The 18,141-nt window shown below is 48.3% G+C and overlaps 1 protein-coding gene across 5 annotated transcripts in view; it reads left to right on the forward strand.

Moving 5' to 3' along the window:
• The window catches only part of PDE4DIP (phosphodiesterase 4D interacting protein), a 114,651-nt gene extending 97,019 nt beyond the window's left edge, over positions 1-17,632 (forward strand). For 3 of the 5 annotated variants that reach the window (XM_081915005.1, XM_081915004.1, XM_081915006.1), the window contains 15 exons: positions 44-491; positions 1,187-1,422; positions 2,663-2,714; positions 3,441-3,679; positions 4,874-5,008; positions 6,574-6,762; positions 7,996-8,286; positions 9,073-9,204; positions 9,996-10,173; positions 10,803-10,927; positions 12,529-12,704; positions 13,316-13,447; positions 14,666-14,783; positions 15,655-15,701; positions 16,633-17,632. In XM_081915005.1, coding sequence (XP_081771131.1) covers positions 44-491; positions 1,187-1,422; positions 2,663-2,714; positions 3,441-3,679; positions 4,874-5,008; positions 6,574-6,762; positions 7,996-8,286; positions 9,073-9,204; positions 9,996-10,173; positions 10,803-10,927; positions 12,529-12,704; positions 13,316-13,447; positions 14,666-14,783; positions 15,655-15,701; positions 16,633-16,680 — 2,546 coding nt within the window. In that variant the 3' untranslated portion in view covers positions 16,681-17,632. The remainder of the gene's footprint in view (positions 1-43; positions 492-1,186; positions 1,423-2,662; positions 2,715-3,440; positions 3,680-4,873; positions 5,009-6,573; positions 6,763-7,995; positions 8,287-9,072; positions 9,205-9,995; positions 10,174-10,802; positions 10,928-12,528; positions 12,705-13,315; positions 13,448-14,665; positions 14,784-15,654; positions 15,702-16,632) is intronic. The other 2 variants (XM_081915007.1, XM_081915008.1) reach the window with 2 other exon arrangements.
• The last annotated feature ends 509 nt before the right edge of the window (positions 17,633-18,141 follow it).

An 18,141-nucleotide genomic window follows, 5' to 3' on the forward strand; every position in this document is an offset into this window, starting at 1 on the left:
CCTCCCCCCGCCCTAATATCTCACCTTTCAGTTGTTTTCCCAGAATGTGAAGAACATGATATGTTCCATGAGGAGTTGAAGCCTAGGAAGAACATGCTGGGCTCCCCTCCCAGCCCATGTGATGATGCTGCCATTCTCCGCCAGCAAGTGCGGGACCTCCAGCTACAGCTGCAGAGCTCGCACAGAGTCATCCAGAACCTGCAGAGTCGTGTGCGCTCCATATCTGCCACGAGTGACTATGGCTCTGGGGGCGAGCGCCCACTCCAGCAGAAACCAGGCTATGCCCTGGGCAGCTCCCCTTCGCATAGCATGATGGAAGAAGATGAAGGCTGGTACTCAGACAGCCTGGGCTCCTTCTGCCCCGCCAGCCTCCAGCCCAGCCGAGACCTGGCCAGGCTCATCCAGAGGGTGTCCCTGCTGGAGGCTCATCTGGGAGAGAGCAAGCCCAAGTGGCTGCTGGCCGAGGAGCTGAAGCCTGCAGCATCTATGGGGTAGGACTGAGGCAGAGTTCCAGGGGGCAGGGGGGACTGATCTGCTGGGCCTGGGAGAGACGGACCTTCCCAAGGCAGCCCCTCCAGTGTGCCTTCATGCTCCTCCTTTGCCAGGGGGTGGAGCCCATTAAAAGGCTCTGTAGATACACTTGGTCTTCTGGATATCCTCTGGTATATTCAATATACGGGCCGTTTCCGCATGGCAGAATATTCAAACAACATTTTATTATTATAATTACTAGTACTATTATTATTATTATCATCAACATTATTCAAATTTTTATACACCACTTCATTTGCAGATCCCAGGGCCATTCAAAAGATAAAATTACAAGATAAAAGCACAAAATACATAATATAAACAGGAACAAAAAACCCCACAAAACGTTAAGGCCTTCTTTCCCTCCCACAAGACATGGAAATGGGTGTTGGATGTTAATCAGCCCAAGGCCTGGTTGGAGAGGAGCGTTCTCACCTGGCACCTAAAGGTGTATAACCTCCCTGAGGAGAGCACTGACCTTGTGAAATTAATTTGCCAAAGTCAAGCAAGAGTTGTGGATCCGTTCCAAGGTGCCTTTTTCCCCATGGCATCCCCTGAAAGTCCGGTGCCTTTCTTTCTCACTGGGGGCTGAGTGTTCCTCCATCACTTGGTGAGGCGGGAGCCTTGCCTCTCACGGTCCTCTCTTCTCCTGCAGGAAATACAATTCGTTGGTCCAGGCTCAGGCTCGGGAGCTCTCCCATTTGCGCCAGGTGATTCGGGAGGGACGAGGGGTGTGTCACCTGCTGAAGCAACACTTCCAGGACACCATCAAGTCCTTTGAGGAGCTCCTGAGAGGCACCGACTTTGATTACTTCTTGGGCCAAAGCTTCCGTGAACAGCTGGCACAAGGGAGTCAGTGGGCAGAGAGGCTGGCCAGCAAACTGAACAGAAGTGAGTTTCATCGGCTCTCACAGACTTTGAGTTTGAGGGCTTCTAGGGGTGCAGATAGGGACCCTGGCACCCGCCTGAGAGCTGCTGGAACTGAGTTCCGGCAAGTTCCAGCTGCAAAAAAAGCCCTGCCAGTGGGGAAGAACAAGCTCAGCTTCCTTCCAAGCCAAGACCTCACCTGGGATAGAGGTGTTAACATGACAAAAGGGCTTGAAGGCCCATCCTGGGCCTGGGCAGACGGAGGTTGCCATGGGGATGGGGGATGTTTGAGATGTCATGAAAAGAGCAGGGTGTACTGAGAAGAAGAAGAAGAAGAAGAAGAAGAAGAAGAAGGGGAGAATAGACAGAGATGGGAGGCTGGATGCAGAGCTGGCTGAAAGACATGCCTTGAACTCCAGTGCTGCACTGCTGTGGGGATCAAGTCCCTCTTAAACTGACCAAGGTATGACAGTCTCCGCTGTGTCTTCAATCCTCCAAAGGAACACAAACCCTGGGTGAGCACCTGGAAATCCTGGGAATCTTGCAACCACTCAGCAGAGAGTGGGAGTGGTGCCCAACTTCTGTAACACTACTTAACTATCTGCTGTGGGCATTTCTTTGACTGGGAGCATTTGCAACTTGAGTGAGTTAGAGTGGAATGTTCACTTACAGTTTCTGGAGTTCAAAGGCTTTATTCATGCAGAAACTATTTACAGGACAAGTGGAGAAAGAGAACATAGCAGACGTTTTGTCTCAACAAGTTGGGAGAGAGAACAGACTAAAGTGGTTCAGCTTTTGCAGGTGGAGTTAACTTAGACCCATGAGTATTGGCTTGATCACTAGACAAACAGTTCCCTCATGTGGTTTAAAGTAATATGTTCATTAGCTATAAGCTCAAGAGAAGGAAATGTTTTTGCTTCTCTCCAAAAAGCAGTTATTCCCACCATACAGCTTGAGTGCTAAGGCCCAGAGACAGTGTGTTCATGCTTTGTTGAATCTTTGACTGAGACAGGTTTTACAATTAGGCTTTCCTAACATTGTCTGTGAAAAAGTCTGAAAACCATATAGGTAAGGTTTTTAAGAAGCTTTTTTTTTTTTAAGGGCAGGGTCTTGTTGGAGATTTTGGCGTGACATCAGTTTTTCTCAGTATGGAACCCACATTTTCCTCATGACTTCCTGTTTTGTCCCCTATTAGAGAGAGGGAGAAAAAGTAGGGGGACTGCAAAATCATGGACTAAACCTGTTCATCTGAATTCTGTTTCAGGGAATGACCTAAAAATGGAGGACAAATCTAGTCATGAACTGCTTACTCTGAGGTAACTGTAGTAGATTCCTAGCTGCAGGCTTATTTTGACATTACTTACTCCAAATTTGGTACGTCTGCGCATCCGTTTTACTGCGCATCTTACGTATGGTAAATTTTTGCCACTTGGCGAAGTGATACAGCTCTTCACTTAGTCAATGGACTTCTGTATCCAGTTTCTGTCCTCCCTATGGGCATAACTACCCCTCTGCTTCCTTTTTACTTGAAAAGTGTGTGTCACTCCCTCGCTTGGGTCATGCCACATTACAATGCTTTTAATAAAGACATCCTGCTTTACTAGCCTCTGGAGACTCCAGGCTGAACCCCAGTATTGAACCCCAGTATTTCCATAACAATTTGGTGTTAGAAGTGGGATGCCTGGTCCTCTAGCTCAGGGCTGGGACACCTCATACAACAACCGGTGGCCCTTAGCAGTGTGGGATCCTTTGTAGCCAATGCATGTCCTGTCCTGTAATAAGTTATCTCCAAGGGAGAATTTGTGGCACAAGTAGACTTTGTGAGTTTGCTGGTTGGCACAGAGGACAAGAAAAAGATCAGCATGATGTTAAGGTGACAAGAAGACACCTTTAACATTTGTGTGAAACAATTTCACCTGCTCAGATTCCTTGTTCTGCACAGCCACTAAAAGGGCAGAGAGCCCTGCCCCCCCCCCCCCGGTGATGTGTCTTCTTTGGGGAGGTGGGAAGTCTCTCTGTGGAAATACTTTGTCCCTCCCCAGACTGAGCAAGGAGCTCCAGGAGAAGGAGCAAACCATCCAGAGCCTCCAGGCAAAGCTCCACCTGCGCTCAGTGACCCCTTCCAGCAGCCGCACCATCTCTGAATCGCCCCGTTCTGGCAGCAGCACTTCCTTTCTCTCAGACGGCCTGGACGGCTGCTCTGACATGGATGAGGGCAGCGAGCGTGTTTTCTGCCAGGAGGACCCTAGTGAAAACCAGCCCCACAGCCTCCGAAACAAAGGTATAGTCTGAAAGACCTGCCAGAGGATTGCTCTCTTTCCAGGACTGCTGAGTAGCATAAATTGTGCCAGGCGCAGAGACCTCCCAGGACAACGCAGCAGGGAACCTGGAACTGCTCAGTTCTACACGAAGGTGCAAGGGGAAGAAAACAGAACAGACCAGGCCTGTCCAGTAGTCCCTTCTCTCCCAAGACAGCCTCTCTAAGGCTCTTGCTCACACTTGGAAAAGCTCCATTGCAGACTTTCTCCACAGGGTGGGAGCTGCTTCTAGGGGGCTTCCATGCACAGATATATGTACAGTCTTGCTAAAAACTTTGCATGGAAAGTCAAAACTAAACCCACAGTGGGGTTCATGTGTCAGAGATTGCAAAAGGTTGCCAAACCGTTTGGAATGAAGGGCTTGTGAGAGGTGAACAAGTAGATATCCACACAATGGGATTGCTTGCTTTTATAAAGGAATAACACCCAAATTACAGGTATGGTGGGGTGCAGGATGGAGAACATTGTAGAAAAGGACTGAATACAGGAGAAGAGAAAACATATTCAGAACAAGGCACAAGATTTAGGTTGAACCACAGACAATCCATGTTACATAATGCTAAGTCTGGTGAACTTTGTTTTGTTCAGACATTTCCAAGTTCCCAAGGAATTCACAAAACCAAAGAGACACACACACATCGCACGAGTCTAAAAGCAATTTAGATTTGCAAGTGAGATATTTTGAATGTGTGTATCTACTCCTCCGCCAGTTATTCAGCTGGTGTAAGGTTAGAAGAAGGCTCAGATCACCAAACTACCTGGTCCTCACGGGGCACCCAAGGGCTTGGGAGGTCTGCACCATTGCTGTGTATATGGGAACATGCCTTGGTTGCATTTGAATACCATTTCTGAAGGTGGGAGGCAGACCATACCTGCAGTTCAGATGCTTGCTATACTTTTAATGCAATTGTTGTACGACTGCTTTTATTTTGTCCCTTCTCACTTAATATGAGCCACTTTGAGAGCACCATGTTTTCTTAATGTGTAGGGTATAAATTTAGCCAACAAACAAACAAATTATTATCACTGTCCACATTTCCTCTCACTCTTGTCTTGTCCATTGTCATATGATCAGGGCTCCTTTGCCCCCAGAGTTTAGCCATGATACTCTCCACATGCAAAAGCATTTCCCATCCTCTCTTTGTGGCTTCTTTTAGACTGTTATTCCAGCAAATCTTCTGTGCAACCATCTCCCCCACCTGCTGCAGCCACATCTCCTGCTGCTCCAGCGGAGCCCATCCCAAGGAACCTTCTTCTATCTCCTTCGCAAGCCACCCAGCAGCCTTGCAGAGGTATGGTGGACCACATAAAGCAGAGTGGAATGGTGGGCAAATTGTCAGCATGTGTGGACCTTTAGTTATAACTTAATTGATGTTATGAAGATCAACATGCAACATAGACATGTTAGGAGCAAAGGAGGATACAGTAAAGAATATTCAGGGATCTTAATTGTCAAGGGGCTAAAGCATCTCATTCACCTCCTCCCCTTGGGGCTGCTTATGACCCAGGCACTTCCAGTTCAAGCCTCACTGCCTTTAGATGTGTCATAATATTGAAGACAAAATGTAGCCACAACCTTTTCCCTGCATCTTCAACTTGTGGGGGAAACTCCCATGAAGAGAATGATTTCCAGATGGCTTGAATTCCTATACTGCTTATTTTTAGAACTTAACCCTTGACATCATCAACAACAGCTTTCCCTCAGCTGGGCTGCCTGCCATCCTGTACCTTTTTTCTGAATCAGTCCTTTGGTGAGGAGGGAGAATATTTCCAGTTTCACCACATCTTTGTAAATGTTTATTTTTCTTCCCAACAAATATTATTTTATAAAGGTGTTTCATTGGGGGGTGTAGCCCAGTCAAAATTTCCTGGGAACCAGCAGAGAGCCAATGTCATGACTTCAGAACAGGCACAATATGGCTGCATCTAGGAAAACCGCTCAGAATCCTAATAGCAGAATTCTGCGCTAGTTGCCATTTTCAAACTGTCTTCAAGGGCAGCCCCATGCATAACACATAACATACAGAAGGTAAAGGTAAAGGACCCCTGATAGTTAAGTCCAGTCGCAAATGACTCTGGGGTTGCGGCGCTCATCTCGCTTGACTGGCCAAGGGAGCCAACGTTTGTCCGCAGACAGTTTTTCTGGGTCATGTGGCCAGCATGAGTAAGCCACTTCTAGCGAAACCAGAGCAGCACACAGAAATGCATTTACCTTCCCGCTGGAGCTTATTCGGTACCTATTTATCTACTTGCACTTGGTGCTTTCACACTGCTAGGTTGGCAGGAGCTGGGACCAAGCAACGAGAGCTCACCCCATTGCAGGGATTCAAACTGCCGACCTTCCAATTGGCAATCAGTGGTTTAGACCACAGCACCACCTGCGTCCCTGACCCAGAGGTTATCAGAGCATAAATAATCACAATCATGCTGTGTCTCTCCTGGAAAGCCCACAGCTGACCAACCAGATGGAGCTGGTAAGAAGGACCCTTAGCCACCAAAGCCACAAGGTCAAGTGGGGATGGATAGATCAGCGTATGTCCATCCTGTGCACAAAAACTACTCTGCCTCATCCCATTTATGGACAGATCATTTTAGGGAAAGTTCTAAACTAGCCACATAGCTGGGGTGGGGGAGATGCTCTTTCGCGGAATCAGTCATTCTCGCTGAGCAGACTTCTTGAGCACTCGCTGAAGAGGCGATATTGTGTCCTCCAAGCTGCAGCCAGCATCTCTGGAGAAGAGCCGACTTGGTTCATATGTTTGTCTGTCACCTCACCCTCTTAACCTTCTCTCTCTCTCTCTCTCTCTCTCTCTCTCTCTCTCTCTCTCTCTCTCTCTCTCTCTTATTCTGTGCCTAGGGTTCCATCCAGACTCTTTGTCCAAGCCAGCTGCTTTGGTTTCATTTGCCTCCAGGCCCTGCTCCTTCCTGCCTTTGGGGCCTTCTCCTCCAGCCCCGGCTCCACTCCTTGGCTGCTGCAGGGCGCCAGTTTTCTCCCTGGCTGAGGCACAGCAGGAGCTGCAGATGCTGCAGAATCAGCTGGGAGAAAGTGAGCGCTTGGCCTCCCTCTCCAACCTCCCACATGGCTTGCATGGCTTGGTGAATAACCATCTTTGCATGGCCTGACTTCACCTCTTAGAGCAGGGAAACTAACCACCTCCTAGGATAGCAGAGGCCATTGCAGACCAACGTTTGTATGTTCATTTGGGGCTGGTATTTTGAGGGTTCCAGAAAGGCAATGGACACTGACACTGTAGGACGGACTGTGCTCACTGCCGAGAGCAGGGTTGAAGGGGAAATTACGATAGATTCAGTTTGCATTTAAAGGTGAAGCCACTGAATTCACACTTCTCAAACAATATGAGAACCAAATACAGTCATCCTTCAACATCTTTGCTTCCCTCAGCCAACCTTTATTTCTGGGCCACAGTGAGGAACAGAGATGCCACATCATCACACAATAGATCCCCAATTAGGATCTTCTCCCTCTGTGTGTATTTTAAATTAATCTTTAATCTCAGAGGATCCAGATCAAACCGGGAATTTTAACAGGTAATCCTCCCCACCCCACCCCCTGCACCATATTCCAAATTAGAACAATTTCTTTCCATCCCTCCCCAGCTTCTGGAAGGATTTTAATGAGGAGAACATTGAGGACAAAGGGGACAGCCCCTTCCCTGATCCCCAGTGTGAGTTGAGCACCCATAGCTCCCTCCCTTTCTATCTCTCTCTGTGTGCATCTATATCTCCCACAGGAGATTCTGATTACAGATCTCCCATGTTACATCTAGTGTGGTTTGAGTTGCCTTGCTTTCTGAGTCTTTCTTATTGTTGGCAACTTGACAGCTGAAAGGACTTGCGGACCATATCAAGAAACAATGTGTTGTTGTTATTTATTGCACTTACTAGCTGTCATGTTGTTTTATTTCACTCTGCATTGCATCTGCTTTTCTTTGCCCTTAAACACTGTTGTAGCCTAGAAAACCCAGACTGGTTTCATAGACAGCAGGATTTTTCCTGAATACTAACAAATCTTCCACCAGCAAGAAGCAGGTGCCTAATTTTTCTCTCTAGAATTGCACCCAATATAGAGTTGTGTTCTGGTTTTCAAATCCTAAATACCTGGACACGTGCTGTAGGGAGAAAGTGGGGAAGTTGGCTGAATGGAGTGGAGAGCTGCAGCAGTCCCCACTCCCATGGAAAGCTTGCAGTGTCACATGAAAGTGAGCATGGTGTCCTGCCCTCCTCCTCTTTCTGACTTTCTGCTGTCCCTTCTGCCTAGGTGTGCAGCTGCCAGCTCTACCTCCCATGAAGTCAGGGTCACCGGCTGGCTGCCTTTCCACGGGCTTCCCTGCTGTCTCTTCCAAGCCCTGCCTCCAGGCCTGCCCTCATGTGGACCAGTTGCTTCCCATGCAAAACTCTGCTGAATGGAACAGGAAATCTGAGGGGTGGGTGGGGGAGAGCAACCCCCCCTGTTGTATGCACCTGAACTTCAGAGAGCCACAGGAGAGATGTGTCTCTGGAATCCTGCCATCATGTTCTTTAGCAACACTTTCTAGCCAGAAGCTCTCAGGTAAACCCTGCAGTCCCGTCCTCTTCGTTGCATGAGTCATGAGAACCATCCTTACCAGCCTTCTTTGATTGCATGGTTCCAGTGTAAGAAACCACTGAGTATTCCTTGGATCATGAGTGACATCCTGCTCTGGATCAATGGGCATTTCCGGGCCTAGGTCTGGTGAGATTCACCAGCACCTCTTACTATTACTGGTATTACGCAGGTGGTGCTGTGGTCTAAACCACTGAGCCTCTTGGGCTTGCAAATCAGAAGTTCAGTGGTTCGAATCCCCATGACGGGGTGAGCTCCTGTTGCTCTGTCCTAGCTCCTGCCAACCTAGCAATTCAAAAGCATGCCAGTGCAAGTAGATAAATAGGTACTGCTGCGGCAGGCAGGTAAACAGCATTTCTTTGCACTCACTGGCTTCTGTCATGGTGTCCCGTTGTGATGGAAGCGGTTTAGTCATGCTGGCCACATGACCCAGAAAGCTGTCTGTGGACAAACACCGGCTCCCTTGGCCTGAAAGCGAGATGAGCGCTGCACCCCATAGTGACCTTTGCCTGGACTTAACCATCCAGGGGTCATTTACCTTTTACCTTTGCCTTAATATTGCTCTTGTAGAACAGAATGTGTGGTTCCACCTTTTCATGCCAGGTTATAAATTTGAGGATGATAGTAGCTTGCACAGGTCAGGTCTCCTTCCTATGCCAGGAAATTCCCAGAGCTTCAGAATTACTTTCGGCACATCCTACCTTGGCTCTCATCTCTCTTGTATCTGTGCCCTTCCTTGCTGCTTGAGCACAGCTGGTGGTCTGCTGGATGAACACCTTTCTGAGATCCAGATTCTCCGCCAGCGCCTAGAAGAGTCCATCTCTGCCAATGATCACCTGCGGGAGCAACTGGAAAAAGGCCTGTCCCTGGTGCCAAAAAGTCATGGTAAGAGGAAAGGCATCCTCACCCTCTCCTCAGGGAGAGATCTGCCACAGATGGCACTCAACCCCAAAGTGCTCTGTTGGTGTCTAGGTATCACACCCGTCACACACACCCTCAGCTGGGATCCAGAGGAAGCAATAAAATTGACTGAAGGCATTATACAGGAAGACTTTAATTTAGAAGGGACCTTTCCTGAATGGGACCATGAGTGACTAGACATTACAGAATAATCTTGGAAATGCAGAAGAGTGTTATTGGGTAAAATAGCAGTATGTTAAAGTTCTGTTTAATTCCGCTCCAAGTGGAAAAGCTCTAAGGGGCTCTCTGTATATTTCATACTTTCAGATCGTACTCAAGTACAAAATGCTCACACAAAATGCCCCTCACTTTTCCTTCCTTGCATCCAGCCATTCAGAGTGCAAGGGATCTCTGCCCTCCCCTGTCTTCTGGTGTACTGGTGTACCTGGATGACGAATGGAAAGAACTGAAGTCCAGCTTGCCTCCCAGAAAGCAGACCCTTCAAAGTCATTTCCCTTTCTGCCAGTCTGTGTGCCATATGGGGAGGGAGAAGCTCTGAGGATGGCAGGAGATGGAGATCAAAGCTCAGCTTGGACAGCTGGCCTTTCCATGTCAAGGCCAACCTCCCTTCTATAGCAGCTGGAGATTCTGATGGGCACATGTGAAAAGGCACTAACATTTTTATTTTAATCAAAGAAATAATGGCAGTGTCGTTGCATTCTGTTTGAGGACTTTTTAGTAAGACAAAAGCACCCCTGACTCTCTCCCATTCCCAGAGCTGGAGCAGCTGCAGGAAGCTCTGCTGGCATCCCACTCAAAACTGCATGACGGCGAGATGGAGCTGCACCAGCAGCGAGCTGAGCAGCAGCGGCTACAGGAAGAAATCCGAGGCAAGCAGCAAGACTTTGTGCACCTCCAGGAGGAGTTTCTGGCTCTGCAGAAGAACAATTCCAGGTAGGCCAAACAGAATGGCAGAAGTCAAGGAGATGGAGCATCTCCTTGCCCTCAAAGTCTTATGGAGATGGGAGCTGTCGGGTGTGGAGGCTGGATGACTAGGAATTGGGGTGGAGGGAGGGGCTTTCTCGGAGGCAGCCTCAGAGCCAGTCACAAGGATCCCTACAACGGCAGGCATCTCCACAGCAAAGACTAGCAGGTTTAGTGTGGCGTAGGCTGTCCTGGACTGCAATCCATTTCATCTGAACATTTCATCACTCCAGTCCACAAAAGTTTATGGCCAGAATAAATTAGTTTTTAACTTGGTGAAATCTGCTTCGTTTTACTCTAAGATTAATAAGACTAGCCTTCCAGAAAGCATCAGACATTGTTTGAAAAATAAAACCCCAAAACATTACAGTTGGAGGAAGGAAAGAACTTTTGCAGGAAGAGAACCCAAAAGGTGCGTGAATGGGCTTTGACCCCCCCCCCCCCGAGTTGGGAAAGGGAAGAAGAAGAAGGAACTCTGCTGAAGCTGCCTTTAGGCTCTCTGCTTCTGCTTGTCCCTTCAGGATGGGCCTTGCAGAGACATCTGACTTCCCAGCCAGAGATGGCAAACTCCCATTCATTTCTTGGGGTTCTCCTTGCAGGCTTCAACATAGAGTGGCTCTGCTTCAGCAGCAGTGCGAGCAAAACCAGATGCACTTCCAGACCCTGCAGGCTGAATTACAGGTCTATAAGTTGCTGTGTGGCCCACAGTTGAAGGTGGCCTCAGGTGGGTACTAAGCTGCTTCCTGGGACACCCCTGGAATGCTCCTGGGGGTGCTGGCTGGTTGGGCCTGGGCACTGGAGAAGCGGGTGGAGGCCGAGAGGGCAGGACATCGGAGTGGAACAGATCTATCCCGGAGCTCCTAGGAAGTCTTCACAGGGGCCCTAGGGTTCCCCACTTACTTTGTTCACCACCACCACCATTAATACTTGTATACCCCTTAATATGCAGAATCTGTAAGCATTTTACATAAAACGCAGTGAGATAATTAAAAAGGAATGCATATGCAACATTTAAACTAAAAATACAAATATATCTGTAAAAACAGAGACGCTATCAACAAAACATTCAGTTCAACATCATTAAGTAATGAAAAGAACAACATGATGAATCTCATGAGCCCAGGAATGCCTGCTGAATGGGGGGGTGTTAAAGCTGGCTGCTGCTTCTGCCTCACATTCTGCAGTACATGGAAGACCCTTTGACCGCTGGTCAGGTGGGCCAGGGTGGAGGAGAGTCCAGCAATAGCAGGAGAGCCACAGGTTCCCCATCCTTGGTTTATCTTTTAGAGAAACTCAGCGACAGTTATTGGGGGGCTCTCAGAGAAGGCATGTCATTCTCTTCCACTTTATTATTTTATTAGTGTTGTTTGGTACTAATTTTTTTGCTTGTATCTGTAAAAACATAATAATGATACAGCAATTCCATTCACTCCTAGATGCTGACAGAATGCTGGCTTGAGTAATTTGCCTTATGACTCTTGTATCATTCTTCTTCCTCCTCAAGATTCATGTGACTCTTTGATCCTGTTCCCATCATGACCAGACTGAAATTAATTAAGCATGTATTTATTCCCTAATCTTTTGGGAAGTTGCAACACATTATGAACAGTATTGCTTGATGGGTTGTGCAGTATCAGAGCAGGTATTGGATGAGAATATTGTGTAATATTGGGTGAGAAGTCTAGCATAGTCAGAAGATTACAATAGTAATGATCATAAAGTATTGCAACTTCCCAAAAGATTAGGAAATGGACATAAAAGGGCGACTTTTCAAAAGATTAGCTGCAGACCAATGGAACCTGTAGATAAATACACTAGATAAATCAACTAAGTCTTTCCTCATATACCTTTTGAGTTGGCAACTCAAAAGCTGACAACTAATATACCTAAAGAGAGCAGCCGACACCATCAGTGGATTATTTTAGGGTGGATGTCTTCCTTGATCCTCCCTGGAAATTTCACTAAACCTAATTCTCTCCACACATGCAAGGAAAGTCACACCTGACCTGTGTGGATGCAGGTCAAGGCAACAGCCAGAAATTGCAGATCTTGATATTTCACCCAACTCTCACAAAGTTTTAGCAAGATCTCATGCGATCTTGCCAGAAGTCGGCGCTGCTTCTCCACTGGTGGTGGTGGGTGGGGCAGTATGACAACGAGGGCAACAGCTCTTGGGCTTTTGCTGCCTGAAGTGGCTGCCTCCCCCCACCTCATAGGTGAGCCACTCGTGCATCTGGTTGTAGCTGAAGAGAGCAAAGCCTGTGTGATCTGAACTCCAAAGAGGTGCTGACCCAGTTAGGTTCCAGTCTGGTGCTTTGCTTTCAGGGACACAGAAGCAGGAGAAGCTGGTGCTGTTAAACGATATCAGCATCCAGGGTTCCCATGTGATCAGCCACCTCAAGGACTACAGCACCCTTAAGAAACAGATTCTGGAAGGCAAGACTCTGATCCACAAAATGGCCTCTCTCCTGCATCCTGGCCAAGAACAACAGCAATCCAAGGTAAAGTGGGAAGATGCAGAAAATGTAAACCCCTCCGGAGCCACGTGATCTTTCTCAGCCACACCATCACGAGACTGTGAGGCCCAGGAATGGCCACAGGTCGTTGGGACTGCAACAGTTATCACAGGGTATCTTTCCAGCCCACCTGGGCCATGGGGAGAAGAAAGGCTGCTCCCTCATGTTAGGACAGAGGTGCTCCTGGGAGGACTTACTGAGACAGCTTGAGGACCACCAAATGCATACTCTCCAGAATTACAGTCCCAGAATTTAAAAAAACCATCCCAGCTTCTGATTTGATCCCAGATTATCCCTATTTTGCCCGCCAGTGCTATTGCCCCCTCGCTCAGCAAGGAGGGTGAGCTGGTTCTTGTCCCGAGTGGTGGTTGTCTCTTCATGGCCTTTCAATGGCTGCCACTGCTGGCCTCCTCCCTTGGGCAGCTTGTAGTGGCTGCTGAAGGGCAGCCAAGGAGGAGGAGAGGCTTTGGCTGCTGAGGCCCAGATCCCCATGATGCACCAGCTCCCAGTATGCAAAAGTTAAACAGGGGCGTCAAAGTGGCTGAGGTTGTGCAAGAGACTCTCTTGATAAAAGTTTCTTCTCTCTGCTGCTGTAGATCTTCTGTCAAGAAAGGATCAGGCAACTGCTTGCCAACATGAGTTCTTTGCACCAGATCCTGGAGAAGTCCGCTTCGCTCCTGGCAACGTTCTGGAGAGCAACCCTCCCTGGCCCTCACATCTCTGCGCAAGTATGACAGGCAGCAGGGAGACGCTTCCTCTTCCCATGCAAAGCATCCTCCTCCTTTCCTTTAGGAGCAAAATTCCTTGAATGCCATGTGACAGAGATCTTCCTTGTGCGCTGTCTGCCTCATGCAGCCGGGTATTTTGTTTTGCATGTGGGTGTGTTGGAAAGGGGACGATGGAGACATAAGAAAGGGTGGCGTATTCTATGTGGTGCAGAGAGAGAGAGAGAGAGAGAGAGAGAGAGAGACTGCTCTTAGGAAGTGGCATCTCAAGTAGTTTTGTGTCATGCTGCAGGCATTCCTAACTTAGTCTCTTAGGGCTGATTTATATGTGCAACAGAATGAGTGCTAGAATGGACTAGACTATTCAATTCGGCAAAGGAAATTGCATTTATATACCACTGTATCATAAAAATATATCACAGAGGTTTGTTTACAAGAATATAAAAACATAAAACCAGACAATAAAATAATAGAATGTTAAAAACAAGTTAAAAGCAAAAAATAAAATAAAAAATTAAGCAAACATCATCAGACCATTTGGGGAAAGTACTCTAAATTGCCCGCATAGACCTAATGAAACAGAAATGGTTTCAGCAGGCATTTAAAGGTTGACACAGGAGATGCCTGCTGAATCTCTATTGGCAGGGAGTTCCTCAGGACTCGGCAGATGATCCTAAAGGCTCAACTTTTCATTGTTTCCAAAGGAGCCTCACCAACTCAGGAAATGACAAGAGACACTCCTGCAGATGATCTCAGTGATCGAGCTGGACTATAAGGGTTCAGGTGTCCCCTGAGGTACGCTGGACCTAAGTTGCTCAGGCCTTTGTAAATTAATACAAGGATATTGATCCTGGCTCGGTAGCAGGTGGGCAGCCAGAGCAGCAGTTTTAACAAGGCTGTGAACTGTCCTCAGTCAGAAGCTTCCGCCACCAGTCTGGCTCCCACATTCTGCCCCAGCTGGAGCTTCCAAACCAGACCCAAGGGCAGCCCCACAGAGAGCGCATTGCAGTAGTCTGTCCTAGAGGTTACCAACGCATGAACTGCAATGCTGTTTTACTTTTGAAAAGTGAAGAATTATAAAATGTCTTTTACTCATATGTTGCATGATAAGGTGCAGCATATTCTTTTACCTGCAGGAGTCCATAGCCTCATTCTGTTTCATGGTTGGACTGCGTCACTCTTGGAGATGCCATAGAAAATAATAACCAGCTTCTTTCTCAGGAGCCATCTCAGAAGGAGGAGATCCAGGAGCTCAGAGCCAGACTAGCTGAGCCAGAGAGTCACCTGCGGACTGCCGGCCGTGGGAAGGAGAGCATGGAGAGCGTCCTCCTTAGCCACTGTGAGCTGCCTCCCAGCTGTGAGATGGTTGGTTGGGCAGGGGTGGGTGGCTTGGCTGTGCAGCCCTCAAGGCATTCATCCAGCCTACAGATCCAGAGCGGGCAAGACTTAGGGTCCTCCTGCCCTCTTTGCAGCTGAATCCACAGCAACCAGAAAACAATGCTGGGTCTTGTTTTGGGGCAGGAAGGGAGTGGAGAGGAAGAAAACTACAAGTTTACACTACAAGTTTACATCCTTGTAATTAAAAATAGGAATGGGTGATTGCCCTCCTTTTTCCCTCAGAAGTACTTGGGGGGTTTCAGGAAATTACAATCAAAGACTCGAGAAGTCTGGAGGGCCTTTTCCTCCACGGCCTCCCACATCTGGGTGCTTGTCATGGGGCAGAGGGGCAGAGGCGCCTGCTCCTGGGCTGTGTGCCGGCCTCCCAGTAATTGGAGCAGAGGTGCTCAGGGAGTGCCTTGACTCAAATGCCTGCCTAGTTCTAATGGTATGTTTGATAAAGTCTTCCCAGCCCCACTGCATAAGCTATTGTTATTACATGTCACAGACATTGTTTTCTTTGGGGCTGTATCCTAGCAGTGGGCTGGCTACTGTCCTGTGCAGAGCACAGAACACATGCGGAGCACATACAGGTGCATGCATCCCCATCAGGGCACTGGGCTCTGCTCCCCACAGCCCTGGGTTCTTTGACTTACAGCACTGCTGCCAAAAGCAGTAAGGCATATTGGGCCTCTGCATAGCTGGCCGGCCCCCCACTGCCCTCTCCTGCACAAAGGGAAATCTCACAAGTTGCCTGGGCAATGAAGGAAAAGCGATGAAGGGGTCAGGGAGGAAATGTTCAGAGACAAGCCTGATTGTTACTTTGCTTACAGTGACAAGGACATACGATGTGCTGAGGAAAGCAAGGATGAACCTGGAGGTAAGTCCAAGCCCACTTACCTGCACAATGATACAGGTGAGCCAGGAGGCCACAGAGGAATGCAGGCCTGGCTAGGCCAGAGTTCACTTGGCCTACAAGTCGTGGTGGCGTTGCTGTTGAGCACCACAGGGCTTGCTCCGAAGGCCTTACTCCACTGCTATCCCTCTTTCTTGTGCAAGGCTACAAACCCTTTCACACTTCTTAACTACCCACACAGGTGTTGGTCCCTGGGTCACAGGGTCACCACCCCCCGGCTCATGTTCTTGAAAAAAGGCATCCCCATAATGGGGAAAGAAACACTCAGACTTTTTCCTACTTTCAAGGGCTTTTGTTCAGTTTACCACCCTCCCTGCCTGCTCTAGGCCAGCAAATTCTCCAAGATAATCATAGAAGCTGGGAAAGAACTGTGAGGAAAGAGCAGCTGAGAAAGTCCTAAGGCCAGGTTGTCACTCGTGTGCTGCTTCTTTTTCTGCTACTCCAAGGAAGAGAAACGCTGCCTCTTCTCCAGACTGTCGGGGAGTGCCTTTAACCTCCAACCTGCTGCACAAACGCCTTATTGCCTTTCAAATCCAGACTATCACCAGCTTAGAGAGGGAGGAGGTCCTGTTCCGCTCTCCACACCCGCTGAGATAGTGCTGGTCCCTGGCTTTCATGTGGGCTAAGCAGCCTTGGACCCAGAATATAGGGGCCCCCAAGCCAGTTTTGTAGTCAGCAGTGGGTTGTGTTTACTCCCCACCATTTGCAGCCATGGATTTCAACTCAAAGTTGGTGTTGCAAAAGATATTGTCCCATGGCACCAGTGTACCACTCCTGCCCTTTAGAGCCCTCAGAGCTCCTTGTCCCCACTGCATGGTAGGGTAGGGTTAAGCAGAAGGATGAGAGGGAGTTAACCCCGTTCTTAGACCTCTGCTTTGTGCACTATCCTCTCTAGGGGATCTCCCCCCAGCCTCTTCCATCCTGTGACCATGTTCTTGCATGAGCGAAGAAGGAAACCTAGCAGCTCAAGTGCCCAGAAGCAGGTGGAAGAAAACAAAATTCAATTACAGTTCATCACCCAAACCCAGGCATCAGAAAATGACCCTGCCCCAGACCGGCAGCTCTTCATGGTCCAGCAAGCCCTGACTTTTAGGATTTGTCCTGGAACCCAACCCCTGCCTGACTTGCCAACTCCATCTCCTTCAGGGTGCGGCACCAAGCTGCTCACGACCACTGCCTGTGTGTGCTCTGGAGTGACTGCTGCTAGGGATCAGGCTGCAATTTGCCTGGAAATGATCCAGCCAAAAGTGCAATACTATACTAAAAATAGACTACTGCTATAAATGCTGCTGTCTGGGAAAAAAGGAGTGCTCTAAATGTGGCTTCATCCGAAGCTGCGCTCGTCTGACTCTGTGAGGCTGGCTGGCTGAGGCTCAGCCACTTCTAGCATTCTCCTGTGTATGTTGCTGTAAATCAGGGTGTAGAATTAAGGCAATGCTTTCCTTGCTCCAGAGAAGTACGGCCCTGAGATATATTATTTGAAAATGTAATTATGCTGTATTACTGGGAAAAGGGGAGAGAGAGCAAGGCTCCCTTAGCCCCGGCAACATTTGACTCTTCAGCTACTCATTTCCATCTTCTGAAGTTACTTCTGAACTCAAAGCCAGCCCCATCAGCCCACAGGCTGTTTTCTGATGTGTATCTCAAGTCACCTTCTTCAAGACTTCTTGCGACTGTTGCTTACCTGGAACAGGTAACACCAGTTTACATACAATGCACACAACAGCTAATTGTGAACGGATTAAAGAGTCCTTACTATAGTCTGTATGCTGTTAAGAAGGGCTCTAAGGGATGGGGGGGAATGAAAGTTGGCTTTGCTTAAATTTATTGAAAGACATGAACCATGTTTTCTTTGTATTATTTGAATTCCCAATAAAACTTTTTTAAAAAGTGAATGGAGTTTGCCTATGATGGAAACGGACAAGTTGCATCTTTGCTCGCAGTGCGAGATGGGCCTGGGCCAATCCCTGAACCTATTCTAGGAGCCGCTAAATTAAAGAGTTACCTCAGTTCTATTTCCTGCAGGAGCAAATGGATCTAACACAGCTCCAGATAGCTACTGAGCTGGATATCAATTGGGCATCACAGGACCAGAGCTGTCACAAGACTTGGTGAGGCAGCCGCTGCAGTGGGAGAAGACAGAGGGGTGGCTCTAGCCACTCCGAGTCCCGGCAAAACCGCCTGCCAGTTCCACAGCCCTTCTCTCTCCCTGCTGCTTGCCAACACCCTCTTGCACCCAGGATTGCAGCCTTCTTTCCTGATGACTCGGCCACCAGCTCCATGCACTGGGCTGCTGCTACAGGTCTTTTTATGAGTGCAACTGCAGAGTTTTACCTGGCAGCTCTCAGCTGACATTGAGGACTATTACACATGTTCACAACCACTCTTTAGTTCAGGCAGATGC

This window comes from Podarcis melisellensis (assembly GCF_964234715.1).
Source record: "Podarcis melisellensis genome assembly, chromosome: 6".
In the NCBI taxonomy this organism is placed as follows: domain Eukaryota; kingdom Metazoa; phylum Chordata; class Lepidosauria; order Squamata; family Lacertidae; genus Podarcis; species Podarcis melisellensis.